The 19090-nt window shown below is 37.7% G+C and overlaps 1 protein-coding gene across 4 annotated transcripts in view; it reads left to right on the forward strand.

Moving 5' to 3' along the window:
- Positions 1-19090, forward strand: part of PTPRC (protein tyrosine phosphatase receptor type C) — a 61313-nt gene that overhangs the window by 31704 nt on the left and 10519 nt on the right. For 2 of the 4 annotated variants that reach the window (XM_042029929.1, XM_042029930.1), the window contains 14 exons: positions 3412-3438; positions 4821-4907; positions 6239-6271; positions 6493-6714; positions 7262-7390; positions 8205-8357; positions 9005-9139; positions 10318-10476; positions 12900-13096; positions 14765-14825; positions 15521-15629; positions 17186-17217; positions 18343-18458; positions 18998-19088. In XM_042029929.1, coding sequence (XP_041885863.1) covers positions 3412-3438; positions 4821-4907; positions 6239-6271; positions 6493-6714; positions 7262-7390; positions 8205-8357; positions 9005-9139; positions 10318-10476; positions 12900-13096; positions 14765-14825; positions 15521-15629; positions 17186-17217; positions 18343-18458; positions 18998-19088 — 1551 coding nt within the window. Of the gene's footprint in view, positions 1-3411; positions 3439-3880; positions 4031-4820; positions 4908-6238; positions 6272-6492; positions 6715-7261; positions 7391-8204; positions 8358-9004; positions 9140-10317; positions 10477-12899; positions 13097-14764; positions 14826-15520; positions 15630-17185; positions 17218-18342; positions 18459-18997; positions 19089-19090 lie in introns of all 4 variants that reach the window. The other 2 variants (XM_042029928.1, XM_042029931.1) reach the window with 2 other exon arrangements.

Here is a 19090-nt window from a genome sequence, read left to right on the forward strand (position 1 = left end):
TTGAAGGGATAGGCTTTTTTTTGGTGGCCTGGTTTCTTTCCCGGTTTTTCCACTTGCTCTTCTTGTTGGACATCAAAAGGTTTCTTCATAAGGCAGCAGTCGCATGTTCACTTACAGGGCCAGTACGTCTTTGAGTTTTCAGCAGAAAGAGTGGTCAGCTCATTTGCTTTAGGTGTATTTTGTTGGCAGCCTGTCATTCCATCTCAACCCTTCCTTTCAAGCAGAAGCTGCATTCTGTCTGCCAACTGGTAGCCAGAGAGGAAGGAGAATGAAAGCAATTAGCCAGTCTCCCATCTGCCCGTGGGATGAGCTGCTGGTTATATCTTTTTCCAGGGCATGTGATTAAGGCCAGATTTGCTCAAACATTACTGATGGGTTGCAAATCTTTTAGGTAAGTCAGCAGTAACCAACTGGTGGCCAAAGCAGGACAAGGGAAAGGGAGGCTTAAAAAACTTACTTCAGTAGTAGGAACTTTTTCTATGCTTTAATTCTTCCACTTGGGTTATCTGATGTTATCCTTGGGCTATCCTACACATACCATCTTAAAACTGTCTTATGGTTGGATGCAGTTTAAGCTTTGAGAAAAATTTGGGATAGTTCTTGTTTAAACTCAGACCGACTTGCTTAGTTTGGCAATCACCAAGCTTTGGTACTGCACACCGTGTGTTTGGGGGATTGGACATCCTTATTACATTTTAAAGATATTTTTGGATTTCAGCTTTCAAGTTTCCAGAGTTATGTTTTAGAATATAAACATGAGCAGACAGTTTTGTCTTTGAGGTTTACTTTGTTAGCCTGAGGTTAACGCAGACATATTTGTTAGCTCTAGGTCAGGTTTTTGAAAATAAATGAATAGTAGCAATATACCTATTAATCTCAGAGCAACAGAGTCTGGTGTGTTGGGATCCTTCTTGATTTTCCTTCATTTTACCAAGTATCTCCCAATAAGGTTTCATGGGGAAATGTATTTGCTTTTCTTTCTGAGAGGATTTTCTAGTGTTCTGGTGCCACCTATTGAATTCTTTTCAACTGCGTCCTCTTCCATTTTTACAATAAAGCATATCAGGGAAGAGAATCACAGGAGAGCAGGAGACCCTTAAAATGCTTAGAAGAGCATAAAACTGCCATGAAGTTCTGTTAAAATAACACTGCTTAGTTGTAGGGGGAAAAAAAAGGCAATCTAGGACTATTACTTTCCAGACTGTTTTAAGACACTGTTCTGAGCAAGGCAGTGGGACCAGGTGATTTCTTAAAATCACTTCTAACCTGGAGTTCTATGATTATGTGTAATGTTTAGCATCTCTCACTGTGAGTGAGCAATAAAATTTACACTCTATTTAAGATACTAGCATTATTCCTAACTTTACAAGGGGGAGGATGGGGAAAATTATTTTCACAGGAATCTTGAGGAAGTGAATGAGGCAACCAGAAACACAACACCAACAAGCTTATGATCCCCCTTTTCTCTTATTATCTCACTTTACTTGGAAGAGGCAGTCTTGATGTATATGTTTTTGTTTCTATTATGTTTACATTAGAGATCAGTAAGCAGCTTGAAAAGCATTTCTTAATGTTTCACTAATCTGAGCAGAGTTTAATTTAGGACTTTTTCTACAACTTCTTTTTATTGTGTTCTTGGAAAAGTTTTTTAAGTGAAAGTTGATCTGTGTTGATGCTCACAGAAGGTTAATTTTTAGCTTGAGGTATATTTGATGTGTTGAACTAAAGTAAGATTAGGGAAAGGAGGGGGAATAATTGATTCTTCATCTGAGAAGCCATTTGAATAAAGAAAAATCACATTATGGAATTTAGAATGACCAACTGCCAGTTTTCAAACACTGAATTAAAAACCATGAAAGAACACTGAAAATTAATTGTTTATGGCAAATATGAATGAGTATAACTGTTAGCTTTTACAGGGTTCCTTGGCAGTTTAATGTGTATAGCTATTGTTTATGCAATTGTTGTAAAGAAATGTTGCAGATAGGAGATTTTGGATGCTGAAGGTACACTGATAGTTCAAAAGATCACCTATATTTTTGTTTCTTATCTGTAACCTCTTTCAGGTTAGGAAGCTTCATCTGCTAATATTCTGTAGCTTTGAAAAGAATGCAATGAAGATATATAGATATAAATGAATTGTCATGCTAGACCTGTTAATGTAGTGGCTTCTACACCCGTGTTATTCAACCTGTTGTCAGTCTGCTACATTTTAGAGACTATATTCTTACAATTAAGAGCAATGTTATTTTGGCAGTTTCATATGATTTCAAGCAAAGTATAGACAGACCCATATCCTCATCTCATGAAGCAGATTTTAGGCAACACCCCTCCCCACTTCTGTAAAGAAATACTGCATTACTCTTTTTAGCTGGAGTTCATTTGACTTCTCTTGATACTTTTTCTGTAAGACATCAGCCTATTGGCTTTTTCCAAATTTTAATTTGTGGTAAGAGATCTTGAATAATATACTGTCCACAACAAATTCAGCTGCTCACTAGACAAGTATTTGCAAGACTTTAGCTTTTGTTTACATTCATATTCATATCATGGCTTAGATACACTTCATGACAGTTCTGAGCACAAAATTGCTCACTCTTTGCAGGTGACGTTGCCATCACTGGCTGTGTGTTTTTAATGGCTGTTGTCAGCTTTCTGAACTGTCCATATGGGGTGCAGAATCCATGGTGCCCACTAAGCAACCAACATGTGTGCTGCTGCTTGTCAGGTCGATAGGGAGAAAATCTCTGGAGTCCCAGGAGAACTGCCTATGTTGATCATCTGTGTCAGAGACGAGAGACATGGTTTTGATTCTGGCACATGAACAGGATACTTAAGTATCCCTCATAAGTATTGCACTTTGTCACATAAACCTGGCTTTTTGCTTTAAAGGTTGAAGGAGTTTATTTTCAAAAGAGTAGAGCTGCAGCAGTTGTGAAGTGCCATGTAGGGAAGCTGAAGTAACAGAGAAATTATAAACAGGAAAGTACTATCTGAAAAACACGTGCCACAAAAAAAGAAATAAATTCCAAGAAACAAACATAGTGGGAAAGAACTGGTAGAAAAAGTAAAAGAAAGAGCAAGGAAGAACCAAACAAGTGGATGGAAGTTTTTGGGTGGCCCTGAGAAACCTAATCTACTGGGTGGCATCTACTGGTGTTTGAACTAGACGGTCTTTAAGATCCTCTCTAACCCAGACCATTCTGTGATTCTGTGACCACATGCTTGATATTTTGGGGGTCTGATTGTTGCTACATCCACTAAATAATACTTAAGAATGTGTAATTTCCTGGGAAAAGCTTAGCTGATGTTTGGGAGGAAGGAATGTGTCTTTTTGTATTTTTGGCCAATGACGTGTTTAGTTCCTTGAAAGTTTAATTTATAGTTTTTCTATCTCTTTCTCTTTTTCAGGACAGACGATAACAATGACCACACCTGGTAAGAAACCTAATTCACTTGAGAGAACTGCATTGATTTTTTTTCCCTGATAATTTCTTTTTTCTTTTTCTCACACACAGTTACCTCACAGAGTGTATAATGCCTCTTCATTCATGCAACAAAATGAAATACGCTGTCTTAATAGGCAATAATATCCGACAAGTCTGGTTTTGAGTCATGTATTTGAGTGCATTTTAAAACACAGCATTTAGCATGAAAGGTGCAGACATAACCAAAAAGGAATATACTCACTGGATGTTCATCTGACACCTGTGAATCCCCTGCACTTTAAATGTTTGCTGTCTCTTTGCTTCCTTAAAAATTCCCAGCACTCCAGTATGAGAGTGCTCCAGCACTGCAGCCCAGTGTTGGGGACAGCTCTGTCCCTCCTTGGCCAGGCAGACGTGAAGCATTAACGACCCTGCTGTACCTCTCACCACAGGTGCCACAGGTGCCACCCTTGCAAACAGCACGCACTTCTCCACGCACACAGCGCCCAGCCCCAGCACGGCACCGAGCACCCCAGCACTCAACAGCAGCACTGCTGCCCTCACCGCACGCACTCCCTCTGCCTTCAGGAATGGTTCAGCAGGTTTGCACTCTTCCTTTGGAAGCCACTCTCTGCTCTCAGAACTCTGGGGGAAAACGAAGTCATTCAGCATCAGGGTAGCCTTTTTCAGCTCATGGTTCCTCAAATCAAAAAGGTGTCTGCAATTTGGCACAGCAGCAATACCAGGATTATTTGCAGGATCTCAGGACCAGGTCTGGTATATGGAGGCCAAGTCTTGCAGTTGTCACAGTAGCACCAAAATGCCAGCTGCTGCCAACAAGGCTGTCCCCAAAGCAAGAGCAATAGGAATGAGCCTAAAAGAGAATATATAAACCTGTCAGTGGTTTAAAAACATGGAGATAAATAATGATATATGGTAAGAAATATAGTGAGCAAGATACATGATCTTGCAAATGAGCACTACCTAGAGTTGCTGTTTGTGAAACAGCACAAGAACTGTTCATAATTGTTTTACTGTAATAATATACCAAAATGTTCTTGTTTTTCCCAGTTCACAAACTGTAACATTTTTATGTTGACTTCATCTTGGATTATGACTAAATAATGACCAAAAAAATTGTCACTGTACATTGCAAAATTCATTTGTAAGGGGTATACTCCTAAAAATTTGCTTTCTATTTACATACTCATTTTTTTGTTTTATTTACTATTTTGACATGACTTTTCTTTTAGCCGTCTTCTCTAAATAACAAAAATCCCCTAAGAAAAAAAGGTGGAGAAGGGCTGTAGTGTAAGACATTTCTGAAGACAAAGCCATATGAAAGAATGAACTTCAGTTTTTAATGCTGATATGTTGTTTATTTTCTTACAGATGATTACAATTCAACATCCTTGCACAGCACCACCTCATCAGTCAGCATGCCAACAAGCACTGGGATCAGCCCCACTCACACAATAGGTGACAAACTTGCACACAGTTACCTCAATTATGATACATCAGGCACAGAAAATGGGTTAGAATGAGACGATTCATTTAGAATGTATCAAACCTAAGCATAAAAATTAGGCATACAACTGCATTAAACTTAAGGATGTTTTTAGGAATCTTTCTAACTATTTATGAGTAATATTAAAGATACCAGGTTTGTTACTTGTCAAGCAAGTGAAAAATTGAAATTATTTCCACACAGTGGCACATAGTAGGGGGATAAATCTGTCAATTATTGTATCAGTACTCCTTTTGTTATTCACAGAAATTCACCCAAGCAGCTCAAAGATGTGAATACATCCAAGATCTGTGTGCTTCTCTGTTTTCCAGTGTCTTCCCTTTTGTTTCACACAGCAGTAATACTTTCTTGGGATGCAGTAGTTCAAACACTTAGAGAGGGTTTAATTGCCGTTGGGCTGTAAGGAATTACTCGGGTCAGTAACATATAGGTATGTGCTTGTGCAAAGTACATCCAGACCCTTACCATCTTTTTCAACTGTCCTTCAAGTAGCTGTAGGCTGCTGTCTGCTCTTTGACAAACTGAGCTTAGCTTTTACTTGTGGGTGTTCTGCCCAGTCCTGGTGACTGTCCAGTGGCCCTCTCAGTAGGGCCACTATCCAGCCAGGTGACTCCCAGCCTGGAGGGAGGCAAATCTAGGGCCTGCCTTCTCTAAAAAAGAAATTAGATATTTGTGTGTTTTGGTAACATCTTTACCTTAGGATATTTTAAGTAAGTGTTTTCAGGATGAAGTTCTTTGCTCAAGCTTCTGTACAGAAAACACCAGCTAAAATTTTTTGGGGGTATCTCAGTGTACAAATAGTCATTAAACAATCTGTACTGTTGTATAAATCTCTTTCCAAAGGTAAGAGTGGCAGTGCAAAAAGCAGGTAAATTTTGTTTCTTTGGTGACATACTGCTCAGTTACCCATTCCACAGTATACATGTCCTGGAAAACTTCTGCAGCTTAGCATACTGCTATGAGAATGTGTGATTATGGAATATTCTTGTGCAACTTTGTACTCAGAAATGTTACTAATAACCAGTTTAAATTCTAGTTCATTGATGTCATATGAAAATTGTGAAAGACACATGATGCCTAAAATAACTAATTGGAGAATGGGGTTATGTGTAGCTGATAATTTCTTCCCTATTTCAAATGTGAGAGGAGTGCTAAATACATGTGCTTGTATTGAATGTATTGAACAAAGAGTTTGGGGCAGTATTGGTCACCCTTCTCCAATGCTCGGTGGGAAAAAACCCAACCTGCTAAGAGACCTTCATGTTGTTTTCTTTTCTTGTAGAAACTATCACAGTGATACCTGAAGAACCTTGTGGTAAGAACCAAACCCCTTATTCTTCTTCAGTCTTGAAATGTGGCCAAACAGTAAACTCAAATACAGAAAACTGGTAAAGCTGATAAAGCAGCAAAAAAATAAAACTGATCAATTAGCATCTTGGGTTATTTAATAAAATGTCTTCCAGTTCTGGAAGTAGGATTAAAGTTATTTAACAATTCTGGTCTTTGCACCTCCATTTACAGTGGCTTTTCTTTTAGATATTATTAAAGATATAAAAGACTCTAAGTGCGACTCTGAAATGGCTGAAGTTGAACTGAAAAATTTCACAAAAGACAGAGAATATTTTATATTGGGGGATGGCAAAAGCATAACTGTGAATTCCAGCAACCGTTCAGTACAGCTTCGGAAATGCAGGAGATACACTGTTCAAGTTAAAAACGGCAGGTGTTCAGACAGTAGTTCTTTTTCTGTTCCGAAAGGTAAGTGTACAAGGGTTTCAGTAGTTTATTTTCTTTTTTTTTAAATTTTTTTTTTGATATGCAGTAATTAATCTTCCCCAGGTTTCTTTGCCTATTCTTGTTGCTTCTCAGAGAATCAGACAGAAAGTTTTGATATTTCATCCATGGTTTGCAAGATATTTTGAAATTGCTCATTAAAACTTCTCAGTATTTTCTCAAAGAATAATGTAAACAAACTGTAATTTTTTCATTGTAAAGAAAAAAGGGAACTTTAACTGCATGTGCCATATGCAGTGTGGTAAACAATAGCAAGAGCAGCCACCACTTCAAAGTCGGTGTTTATGCTGAAGTCTGGACTAAAACTTTATTATTTGAATACCTGTGGGTCTTTATCTCGTGAAGGCTTTTTCAATTTTTACTTTCCATTTCTTATTAAATTCTTTGTATATTATTCTATGCCGATTGTATCTTCATATTGCAGAAGAGGTCAAAAACCATAAAACAAACTGTTATTTAAAGACTCAGTATAGCCAATGTCACAATGATGTATAATATTCTTCCTTTTCAGTCGTCAATAAACCTCTTGTAGTCACGGACGTAACCAACAAATCTGCCAGGTTATGTCGGAATAGCTCACTGGCCTGTGCTAATGTGACTGTTACCTGCAACAGGACATCACCTCTAAAGGAGCCTGACAGTGGGTTATTTATTTATTTATCTTCTAAAGTATTGTTGATGTTGTCTTTTGGTGAGAGACTGGCAGATTTAAATTAATTGTGCCAGTCTGAGGGAAGGGTAGTTCAGAATTCCTGGGATCACCAGCTGAGGGACTACCATCCCCACAGAGTGCAGATCTGGGAACCGAGACCTCTTTTGCTGAGTTTACCAGCTTCACAAATTGCAGACTTCTGGAGATTTTGAGGTCCTGTTTGATTTTCTGAAGGGGAGCTGAGCACTTTGGAAATGCTGCAGTCTGCAGCTCTGCTATGAGCTGACCCTTCATAGGCTGCCTGGGCCACTGGCGGTACAGGCTCCTGGACGGTGCAAGGCCAGGCTCTCTGCTCTCAGAGCCAGCCATCCTGAGGACATGATGGCTCAAAGGCACCTAGTGATAGGGCAAATACGAATGCTGAATGTTCTTATGTGTCCCAGAAAATGGGTAATGAACACCTGGAGATTTCCTGCTTCAGGGAGCTGAAGAGCTATGAAGCCATTCCAGGGTTCTGCCACACTCCCCATGACATGTTCTGATTTCTGTAGGAAAGCTGTTTCCTTAGAAAGTCAAATCATATGACCTTTACTGATGAAAATTAAAGATCTATGCAAACTAAGTGTGTAAGAACCTAAAATCTAGTCAGAATAATCAGGTATACATTTTTCTGTTTGGAATATTATGGTAGTTTATTACAAATTATATTGAATAAATATGGTAGAGAAAATCCCGTTTGAAGTAGTGCCACATACTTTTGGAGTTGTGAAATATATTGATAAAACTCTTCTTGTGTCTACAGATTCACAGCCTACACACTCAGGATGTAAAAATTTAACTTGTGAAGAACTGAAAAATTTATCACCCTCCCGTGAGTACTACTGCATTGGATTCATACGTTTTAATGAAAGGGATGTTGTCAACCAAAGCTTCTCCATAAAAACAGACTATGACAGTAAGTGTAATGCTTACTTTTGCTTTACATTCCACATATTTCTGGAAACCCCTGCTATGAACCCCATTATCTGTGTTTCCTGGGGCCATCATCTTCAATGGCCAATTCAAGATACACTTTGAGCAGCATTCTCAGCCATACTCAGGTTCTCCTTCAGCTCTTCCTTCCTGGTCTCCTGCCCTTGTGGTTGTTCTTTGATTGCAGTCACCCTCTCAGTCTTCCAGTCTAAAGCCTTTCTTTCCTTTTATCAGAGACTGTGATAACTTTTTGTTGTTTTTTTGGAGGCTGAGAACATGGTCAACTACAAGGAATTTTGAATGAAGACACACACAAAAAACGTGCAGATCTAGTCTGAAACAAGTTTCAAACTCTTGATTTGAAGAGTGGACAATTTTAGTAAAATGTGATGTTGCTGTAGTCACCTTGTCCTGAATTAATTAATTATGAAATTACTGTAATATGATGCTTTTACATATACTCAGTTTATACTTATGTATAATTTCCTGAAGTACAGTAGAAAAAATATTACATGTTGTTGGTATCTTGCTTTAGTGTCAGATGAAATTTAATTTAATTAAAGTAGGTAAAAAGAGGAATACTTGCATTTTCATTTATTGTTAATTATTGTTATTTTTCTTTTACAACAGTTCCAAAAGCACCACAACACCTTAAAGTAATGGATATAAATACCACAAGTGTAACAGTTACATGGATGAAACCTGAGAACGATTCAAATGGTCCCATAGATGGCTACTTCGTGAAATTCATTGTGGAAGGCCAAAGTAAGTATATTCACTATTAAATAATTCATTGAATGTATGTAATTACAGAGCACCAAGCATAATGCACTGTCAAGTCCTATTGGAATTTCTTAACACTGTAATTTTTTTTTTTTTTAAACAAACATTTAAATTTCTTTCCTTTGAGGTTGTTCCAGTTGAACTTTCAGTTGAGATTATTCAGTTTACCATGTCAGGACATGACCCTGTCACTGTTCAGTTGGCATAAACATATGGCAGTTAGACATAAAAATGTTTAGATAGGTATAGCCAGGGGATTGTCTTCTGCTAAATGGCCACTCCTGTCAGATATGCTGGTCTAGGCCACCTTACATTTCAATGAATAAATTTGTATCCATTGCACTGGGATCATGTTCTCCAGATGCAAGCTTTTCTTCAAAACAAGGAATGGACAATGAGGTTTTTAAAATCAAGAGCCTGATAATAATAAATATGTACCAGGTTTAAGCTAGACCTGGTTTGATTCACCCTTTAGGCTTAATTCAGCCTTTCTGTTCACGTACTGCAGGTTATGTAAACCTGTGCTGCCACAGGAACCAAAGGCTGTCATGCTCCTGTGACCCCTGATACGAATAATCTCTCCCATTCTCCAAGCCCCAAATTTGACCACAACCCAAAGGGGTGGCAGCTTCATGAGCCAGTGTCTGTGATTGGTTTGACTTGGCCAGTGTAGGAGACCAAGGCAGTGATGTGTGGGTGCAGGGAGGCCACATCGGAAGCACGTAGAAGGAAACATGGAAAGGCCATGGCTCTCCCAGTTCCCCAAGCCACCAAAGCCCCAGCTGCACGGTGGGCAGTAGGTTTGCTCATGTTGCTTCTCATGCAATTCCTTTCTGTCCTGTTTGCCACTCCTGAAAGCAGGACCACCACAACGTCTCTGGCATCATACCAGGATAGACATGCTCAGTCTGCAGAGTGATATCTTCCTACTTAGCCCTGCCCAAGCTGAATGCACTTTATATATATAAATACTCTCTATATATTTATATATTTACTCCTCTTCCTGAGCATTCACTTAGCATTAGTAAGCAAAGCAAAGCAACCAAGTTAAAAATAGAAATACACATAACTGTGGTTTCAGGTAGCTCTGATAAAGTGTAAGAGTTCTTGTCCTCCTAATATAGATTTCATTAATTTCATTAATTAATTTCATTTTTCAGATGTTCATGAAAACAGAATCCAAACAACTTCCTATACTTTCAGTGAATTTGAACCTTACACCACAGCTTCTGTATCTGTGACTACATATACAATCAACAAACGCAGTGAAACCCTTAGGGGTGGATGTGTAAGCACAAACTTTACAACAGAAGCAAAAGGTAAATCTCTCGTTTGCAAACTGTTATGACCTAGGCTGATATAACACAAAGAATATGTACTTCCCTAGTGTAGTTCATTATATTTTATACATGGTATTACTATTAGCCAAGAAAGTGCTTAAAATAATTGTTTTGACATTCATATGTGTCCCTTTTAAAATTACTTAATGTTGAACTATTTTTTCATTATGCACTTGGTATTCATATTTTTCTTATAGATACATAATTTCTAAAAAAATAATATTAATTTGAAATTTTCGTTAAGGTTTTAGGAACCATTATGTCCCAATGTAAAGAACAGATTCAAATTAAACAAAAAGAGAATAAAAATATTTGCTTTTTTCTTTGTGGCGTGAAAGTTAGAAAGACGTGCAGACTCTACCTTCTGTTCTGTAGTTACCTGTTTGCTTGAAGCAGACCCAGGCTACACCAACACTGAGGTCTATAATGGATGCCAGTTAGTTTGGATGTAGCTGTACACAGCTTCCAACACTGGGTTACAGACATGCCAACCCTTGTGCTGACAGAAAGGTGTGTGCATCTTTCTGGGGCTATCCTTTCAAATGTATAGTTTGAAGTATACAAGGATCAGAATTGTCACCTGAAGCCCCATGAAAAAAATTAAAAAGCTGATTAATATATTGATAAATGTGAACAGTTTGATCTGAGACTTAACTTTTACAGAAATTTAAATATGGCTTTAATTTTTAGGCAGCCCTAATTTGAGCATGATCATGATTCTTTCTATGAAAATGTAGTTTGAGCATATTATCTTTTGAAGCCCCCACTTTCTGGGTTCCACTCATATCTTAATAATTCAGGTGAAGATTAAAGTCTACGATATAAGTTTATGGGTGTGAAAACAACCTCATTTCTCTTATTTTTTTGAGAAAATAATGAGTTGCTTCATGAATTAATGGTATTAGAACTTCTCCAGCTGTCACAACAGCTGATAACAGGTCACACAGGAAATGGAAGAGTTTTATGGCTTCTTACTGAAGGACGTATCAGTAGAACACAAGTCCTTGGAAGTAGGAAAACCCTTACATTTTATAAAAGAGGTTTTCATCTTCAACAAACACATTGCCTCCAGAAATGTTCACGTTCTCCTTTTCACAGCTCTTTCAGCAGCACGTGGAATATGAATCTAACAGATCTGCCCTGTGGATAAAAATGATCAGATATGTTGTAACCTCACACTCAGCCAAGTCAAATATCCTGCCACTCCCCACATGGGATATTTGATCTGCTCATAAAGCCTCACAGGTCTTAGCTCTTCACATAAAGAAAAAAGAAGATGCCTTTTTTCTTTTTTTATATGCTGGTTTGCAAGTTAACATGATTTTGAAGAAAAATTCCATGGCGGTGTTGATGCCTTAGGTTTTAACTTTTATATTTTTCAAATCCTGTACTGCCTAGTGTGTAACTCTGAAGTTTCTTGTGGCCTGTTAGCTGCTGTTCTCTCATGCTGGTTAGACATAACAAGCCACTCTAGGTTTGCTCTCCAAGGACACCTTATTGTCCCAGGCCCCAGAATATGTAAACTAAAGCCTTTCAAGAGGAGGGCAAACTTGGAGTAGTTACATCATTAACTGGGGTTGTAATTGGAGAATTGATATGCAAATGGACAAAAGTGTGAAGAGCTCATGACCCAGGGTCCACCTTGGGTGTAGCCTTTTGACTGCCCAGGGTGTACCTTTGAAGGCCCTTCAAATACATACCTACCTTTATTCCCTTATTCTTGTCTAGTCTCTATTTTTAGGTGGCCATCTCCAGGCATCAGTGTTCTACTGAAATGTGGCTAATGGGGTTGCCTTACAGAGGCTGCCTGATTTAGTTTCTGATAGGTTTTATCAGCTCTCAGTGAAAGGCCCCTCAGCTGTGCTCCTCAGTCTGAAGCCTGCAACATTTGCTGCAACAAAAATGAAGTTTGAAACCACAGATTAGACTTAACAGATTCTCTATCATTAAAAAGTTTTTGTGGCTTTAGGCCAGACTTAAGGGACACTGTGCCAAATATTAAAATACACTAGTGACTCCTGGTAGAAAATTTAATTTACAGTAGTTTTGAAATGAATATTCACATGGAGAACTCTTTTTTTCTCCTGTCTTGTCTGTTGCCCCGTGTTCCTCAAAAGAGAAAGTGATCTCAGATGTAAGAGAGAGATTTGGCATCATACTATTTTTTCAGTCTGACTCTCAGTAGAGCCTTTTCAGTTCCACTTCACATCTTTTCCAGCTTAGATAAGCCTATGATTAGGTCAAAATTGATTTTGCTTATCTTCTAAATTGGGACTGAAATCTTTAAGGAAGAAAATATATGAAGTTATTGACAGAAGATAGGAAACAGACATGAGCACATAGAGCTGTTGGGTTTCAAATGATGAGAATAGAGCAAGTAACCCTTTTTTTTTTGTCTACAGCACCACAAGAAGTGACTGATGTTAAAAAAACATTGACAGCTGATAATGCTGTCCAGATTACGTGCAAAAAGCAAAAAGTGTTTGGGCCACGTACAGAATTTATACTGATTTGGGAGAATGATGGAAAAAGTGAAAACAAAAGCAAGTGTGAATTTAAAAAGGAAAATCTCTTGTACTTAACAAACTATAAATTTAAGGTAAGTTAGCTTATTGTATTAAAAAATAGAAAATATTGCTGTATTTTCAATGTTTAAGCATATTATACTAATTTTAGGAAAAAAAGGCAAATATGGTGGCAGAGGAGTCAATCTATGAATCTGTAGGCCTCAGGTGTAAATAAGTAGCTATTATTTTGGAACTACAATCCATATGTGCCTAACCTATCAAGCAATCCCTTGTGTGCTATTCCACATAGGTTCTGACAGCAAGAAAAATGCAAGTGGAATAGCCCGTTTGTACTTGGCTCAGAGAGAAATTTGGGGGATCGATAAGATTAAAATAGTTTCTTGAGCTTGATTGATATTTTAGTTTTTAAAACATATTCCATTTAATGAATGAAGATTTTTGATTCTTCAGGGACTAATTGGTGTAAAGCAGTTCAGATCCTTTTGCATGTCCTTACATCAGCCTCTTACAAGCCAGTCCTTGTTTCTATACAAAATATATCATCCTCTGTTTACAAGTTTCACTTTCCTGAAGGCTTCCTGCAATTTTCTCTTCACCCTTTTGGGGTTGCCTGCAAGACCAATGATCTTGTGTGATTCTCTTAATAAGGCCAGTAGAAATATTTTTTATATCCTGATAGCTCCTCTCAGTAAAGTTTAGGCAAGAAAGTAACCAGTAAGGATGGAGTTCTCCTACTTTTAGGAAGCAGTTTCATTTATTTATTTCCCACAGTCTTTTCCTCCTTTTCTCTTTTTAGCTACAGAAATGCAGTGTCAGACGACTTGAGTAGTCTCAGTTTTATTTCAGGATTTTGTATTTTCCCAACAGATTCTGCTCAGAGAGCTCTGTATTTGGAAAATAAAGATGAGGTCCTGTAGGAGGAAAAGATCCTTGCATTGTCCCAGTAGCACAGGATCTTTGTACCATTTAAAGTTTTTGTCCACCACTTTCAGTGAGCAGTTTTCCTTACAGAAGGAATTTGCTTCTGCACCTCTAAATCCTGGCTTCTGCTTTGCACTTATTTTGCTCAATTCTTACCCAAAAAACCAGAGAAAGCCTAATGGCCGTAGCTGGTAATGAAAGGACTCTGATCAAGTTCTAGAAGACTCAAGAGGAAAAAAAGCCCAGTGTGAAGTATTTGATTCCAAGCTGTCTTTTAGATCTGATAGGAATTTCTATTCAGGAAATTTAAAATGTTGAATAAATGTTAAATATATGACAAAACATAAACACAGCAAAACAAAGTTAGTATTTTAACACCATTTAAAGTACCCAAAAGTTAATTATGCAAGAAAATGGTTTATTTAATTAAACTTCTATTAATTACCTCCCATACAGAAACTTGTACTAAAACCATCAAATTCAGTTGACTATTTGTATATTTACTGTTGAGGAAAGATAAAATTGATTTTGAGATGCATCTGATTTTTATTTTGTAAAATGTGTTTCCTATTTTTCGAAATTTTTTTTCCTGTCATCCCTATATTTTTGGATCTCGATCTTGCTGTAACTTGGGTAGAAACCTGAGTTGCACCATAAATGGCAATACAGAGATTGACAGCAGGTACTGCTGTCAGTGAGGTTGTCAATAGATGGATGATTTTCGAATATCCATTGTGCTGTGTTTTTAAAGAATTTTATGCAGAAATTTTTACTTGTCATGTCTTAGCATCTCTATTATTGTCATCCACTGCATGCAGATCTTCGTGAATAATGGACAATTTGATGGGATACCAGTAGTGGGGAGTATAAAAACCAGATGTAAGTAAATATGTACAGTATCTTTACCTTCATATTTAGAATAATATAAATAATGTAAATTGCAAATTCGGTTAAATTGCTCCTAATTAAAAATCCAAACTGCCTGTTTTATAGTTAATATTTGATCTGCATTTGAAAAATATTATCCCCTCTCAGTATTAATGTAACAGATCCTATTGAAAAGTCATTAATCATAATTCAGAATTATTACACAGCTGTGGTTTCTTCAGGAAACATTTGAATGCAACTAGAAATTAATTTCTCTAACTTATATTATTCACTTCAGGATTATTTCTCCTGTGTTCAGATCCTGCATTTCAGGAGCTGAACATCTGCGACTTGGCAGAGGTTCCCAATTCCCAGATCAGGAGCAACTGAGAGCTGCACTGCTCAGGTGTACAGGTCACACAAAAGCAGGAGACAAGCACAGTAATGCTGAACCAGTGAGTTGTAGCATTTTGACAGGTGGACTTGGAGAACTTGTTTAAGGGAAAGTTTTCTTAATGAGAACATAAAATTCCCTCCTCTACTTTGGCATAGTAAGCTTAAACTGAACACTTAAAAATAACAGTTTGGTTTTTTCTCAAAAAAACCCCTCAAACTAAAAATTGATGAGCCCTGGTTCTAGGGAGTATACAGATTTCTTTTTTTAAAGTAATTTTAAAATAATACATGTATTCTTTTTCTGTTGATAGATAATTCTAGAGCCTTGATTATATTCTTGGCATTCTTGATCATTGTGACTTCAATTGCTTTACTACTGGTTCTGTACAAAATCTATGATCTTCACCAAAAAAAGCTTAGGTAAGCTTCATGTTTGTCTCCCTCTCTTCCATAAATGGTGGGGGGGGAGACTTCTGGTTTTTCCACAAGATTTCACAGTGGGTAGTGGCAAAATGTTACAAGTTTGATGATTCATTAATACTGGAAAAAGATAACCTTTTACCTTTAAATCCTTTTAAAAGAAACTAATTTTTTGGTGTTTGTCTAATAAAACAAATATAATGAAATAGATTTAAAAATCTCTCTGCTCTACCCTTGTTCAAGGCACAGAACAAAATGACTTTTCCCTAGTTTTGTGAAAAAATGTTCTGAAATATCTGGAAAATATTTCCTTCATTATTTAAATCAAAAATACTGAAAAAAATCCACATTTTCTTGTAACCCTTTTGAATGTTTGTTCACCCAGAACAATATCTCGGGGAGGTGTTGTTTATTACAGTAATTTCTCAATGGCAACGAAGCAGTTGTGTAGGACAGAGGATGGCAATAGAAGGATGGCCATTGCCTTCCCTGATGCCTGTGCCACCTACCTGCAAAGCCAGGCTGACTGCTGCTCTCCTGAGGGGGCACAGGCTGCTGGGAGAGACACAGGAGTTTGGGAAATTTCTTCTGAAACCTCTCAACCCTCTGGCAACAACAGAACTTGGTGACTCCCCTTCCCTACTCTTCCCCTTAGGGGGACAGGGAGCTGCTCTTGCTCAGATGCAAACTTTTATGTTTAGGGAAGCCAAACTAATTTCTGCTTGTACAGCTCCAGAGAGTCTGACTTGTTATTGGCTACTTAGCATTTAAACTTAATTTCATTATATTTTATGTGTTAGTTTTCTGTCACTAGCAAGAGAAGTGAAGATGGTGTGAGCAGTCACTCCAGTGAAGAAATTAAATATATGTTTGTTGTAGGCGAGATGGGCAAAATCATGCAAGCAGTAAAGCTTTTTGCTCTCCACCTTGTTTCTCTGTTGTGACTGCTGGAGTCTGCCTAGCAGGCTGCTGCTCCCTGAGAGCTCAGCCAGGTTTCCTAGGGCCATGCGAGCAGTCGCATCCCAGAGTCCATTTGGGACAGCCCCGCGAGCTGGCTCCGGCAGCCAGCAGCGTTACAGGGCAGGGGGGGTAAAGAAGGCAGAGAAGGGTCTCTCATGAGGGTTTGAGATGGCTTTAATCACATCCTGTCCCCACGACGTTCAGAGGCAGAGAGACACGAGGTCTGGGTGCGGGGTGGTTTTGTCAGGGGCCCAAGGGCAGTCCCTGGGTGGGGCTGGGGCACAGGAGCAAATAGGGGGAAACCGAGGGAGTGCCCAGGGCTAGGAAGGGAACAGGGGGGACATATGAAATAGGAAAAGCGATGGATTAGCAGATCACCACATTTCTCCACCTCACGGCAGGAGGGTGGGAGGACAAGGATCCCAACCACCTCTGCATAATCCCAGGTGTAGCACTCTTGTTTCAAAGACAGCTTGTAATGCAGGCTGCTAGCTAACAACAGCCCTGGTGTTCTCATACAAAACTGATTTTATTTAACTTATTATCATGTATATCTTACTGGTCAAAGCATTTACAGATGCTTCTGCTTCTTACAGCAATTCTTCTGAAGGCGTGAACCTTGTTGCAGGTGAGTATCTTTGTATATTTAGCAAGTGGAAATAAAATTAGTCTCAGGTCTTGCTGTCACCTTTGGATTGTTTGCATTCTAGGTTACATACATAGATTACAGATATCAACACAATAACACCCTATTTGGAGGGAAAAATACTTCAGTAAATACACAGAAGTATGTGTACTTGAATGAACTGAAAGTTCATCAATGTCTGAAAAATTCTTAATTATTTCATTGCAAACCAAATTTTAGTTATCCCAGACACGTTTGTGATGTTTAACACTGATAATAAGTCCAGAATAAAATCCATCTTAAAACAAAATTTCCCTTTTCTGTGCACCTTTTCAAAACAAGAGATTGAACATTAGTCAGTTGTTTTTTACTGAAAACTTTTGAAGGCTTTCAAATCCCTAAGACTGAAACTGAAAATTTTGTGCAACTTTTTGCACAAGATTTCAAAGCCTGTGAAAACAGGATCAGTCAGTACCAGAAGGCTTCAAGACAAAAATAATTTAGAACACTAAAACTCACAGAAACTAACTACATTAAATGGGAAGTAATACTGTGTTGAAACTCAAATCCATTTACTTAGATTCACGGTTATTAATGTAAATGTAAATGAAAAATTAATCTGTGTCTAGTAAGAGGTGTTAAAACTTGTTCAACTGTTATTTTATCATTCAAGATCATATTACAGATTATTGCAACTCAAAACATAAATTGGAGAAAATTTGTAAAGTTAGGCAATACGTGTTGTTATATTTTAATCACTGACAATAACTGATCAGTACTGAAGCAGAAGGTGAGGCCATGTCACTGCTGTGGGCATTGGGGCAGTTGCTGTTTCCTGAACGTGACTGTCACCACATTGTACAAAAGCAGTTAATGTGGTGTCCCTGCATGTAGCCTCCGGACGTGTCTCCAGTCAGGCAGTAGAGCTGGAAAAGTTCTCTTATTCCCACAGCCTGTTTGCTCACAGCTGGCTCAGGCAACACCAGTTTTATAAAACAAAAATACACCAAGTTAAAATAAAGAGTTTGGTCCTTTTGTTAATTTATCTGGGAGTTTTAGAATCACATTTACTGGAGTGTAATGTACATTTTCATCATCAGTAACAATAAATGCTTGGCTTATTTACAGTTAAAGATGATGACAAGCAACTTCTCAACATAGAGCCAATACCCTCAGAGCTATTGCTGGACGCATACAAGAGGAAGATTGCAGATGAAGGAAGGCTTTTCTTGGAAGAATTTCAGGTTTGCCCTTTGCTCAAAATATACCACAGCTTTTTATCCCGGTGGTTGGAAGAAGTCTATTCAGGAGCATGTTTGAAGTATATCTACTAGTCAGAAATAAATAACTAAATAATCTAGAAAATTGAGTGAATTCTCATCTAAGGTCAAATATGCCTCAGTTAATTTTGCTACCAATCTCTCCTCATTGTAAGATGACAATAATTTTTTTCCTGAAGGTGTTCTTCAGCAAAAGTATAAAGAACACATTCTAAATATTTCTCATTCTAAAGTACCTTTTAATACATATTTTTTAAACTTTGTCTTACTGCATAGCCATGGGGATATAAATAATATGTAATTCTGGAGTTATATATTATCTACATTAGGGAGAAGAATTTTTTTAACTTTAGATATAAGAAATATAGGAAGTAATATTGTATGAAATAGAATGTTACCTTCCAGATTCAGTAATACAAAATTATTTCCATATGCATTTGACTGTAAGTAAAAGATATTTTAAATTGAGGCTTAACTAATAAAATAAATTTTATATTTTACAGAGTATTCCCAGAGTTTTCAGCAAATTTGCTATAAAGGAGGCCAAAAAGAGCCATAATCAGAACAAAAACCGTTACATTGATATTCTTCCATGT

Source organism: Corvus kubaryi, unplaced genomic scaffold (assembly GCF_017639235.1).
Source record: "Corvus kubaryi isolate FWS band 111438036 unplaced genomic scaffold, C.kubaryi_AGA036_p1.0 37334, whole genome shotgun sequence".
NCBI lineage: Eukaryota > Metazoa > Chordata > Aves > Passeriformes > Corvidae > Corvus > Corvus kubaryi.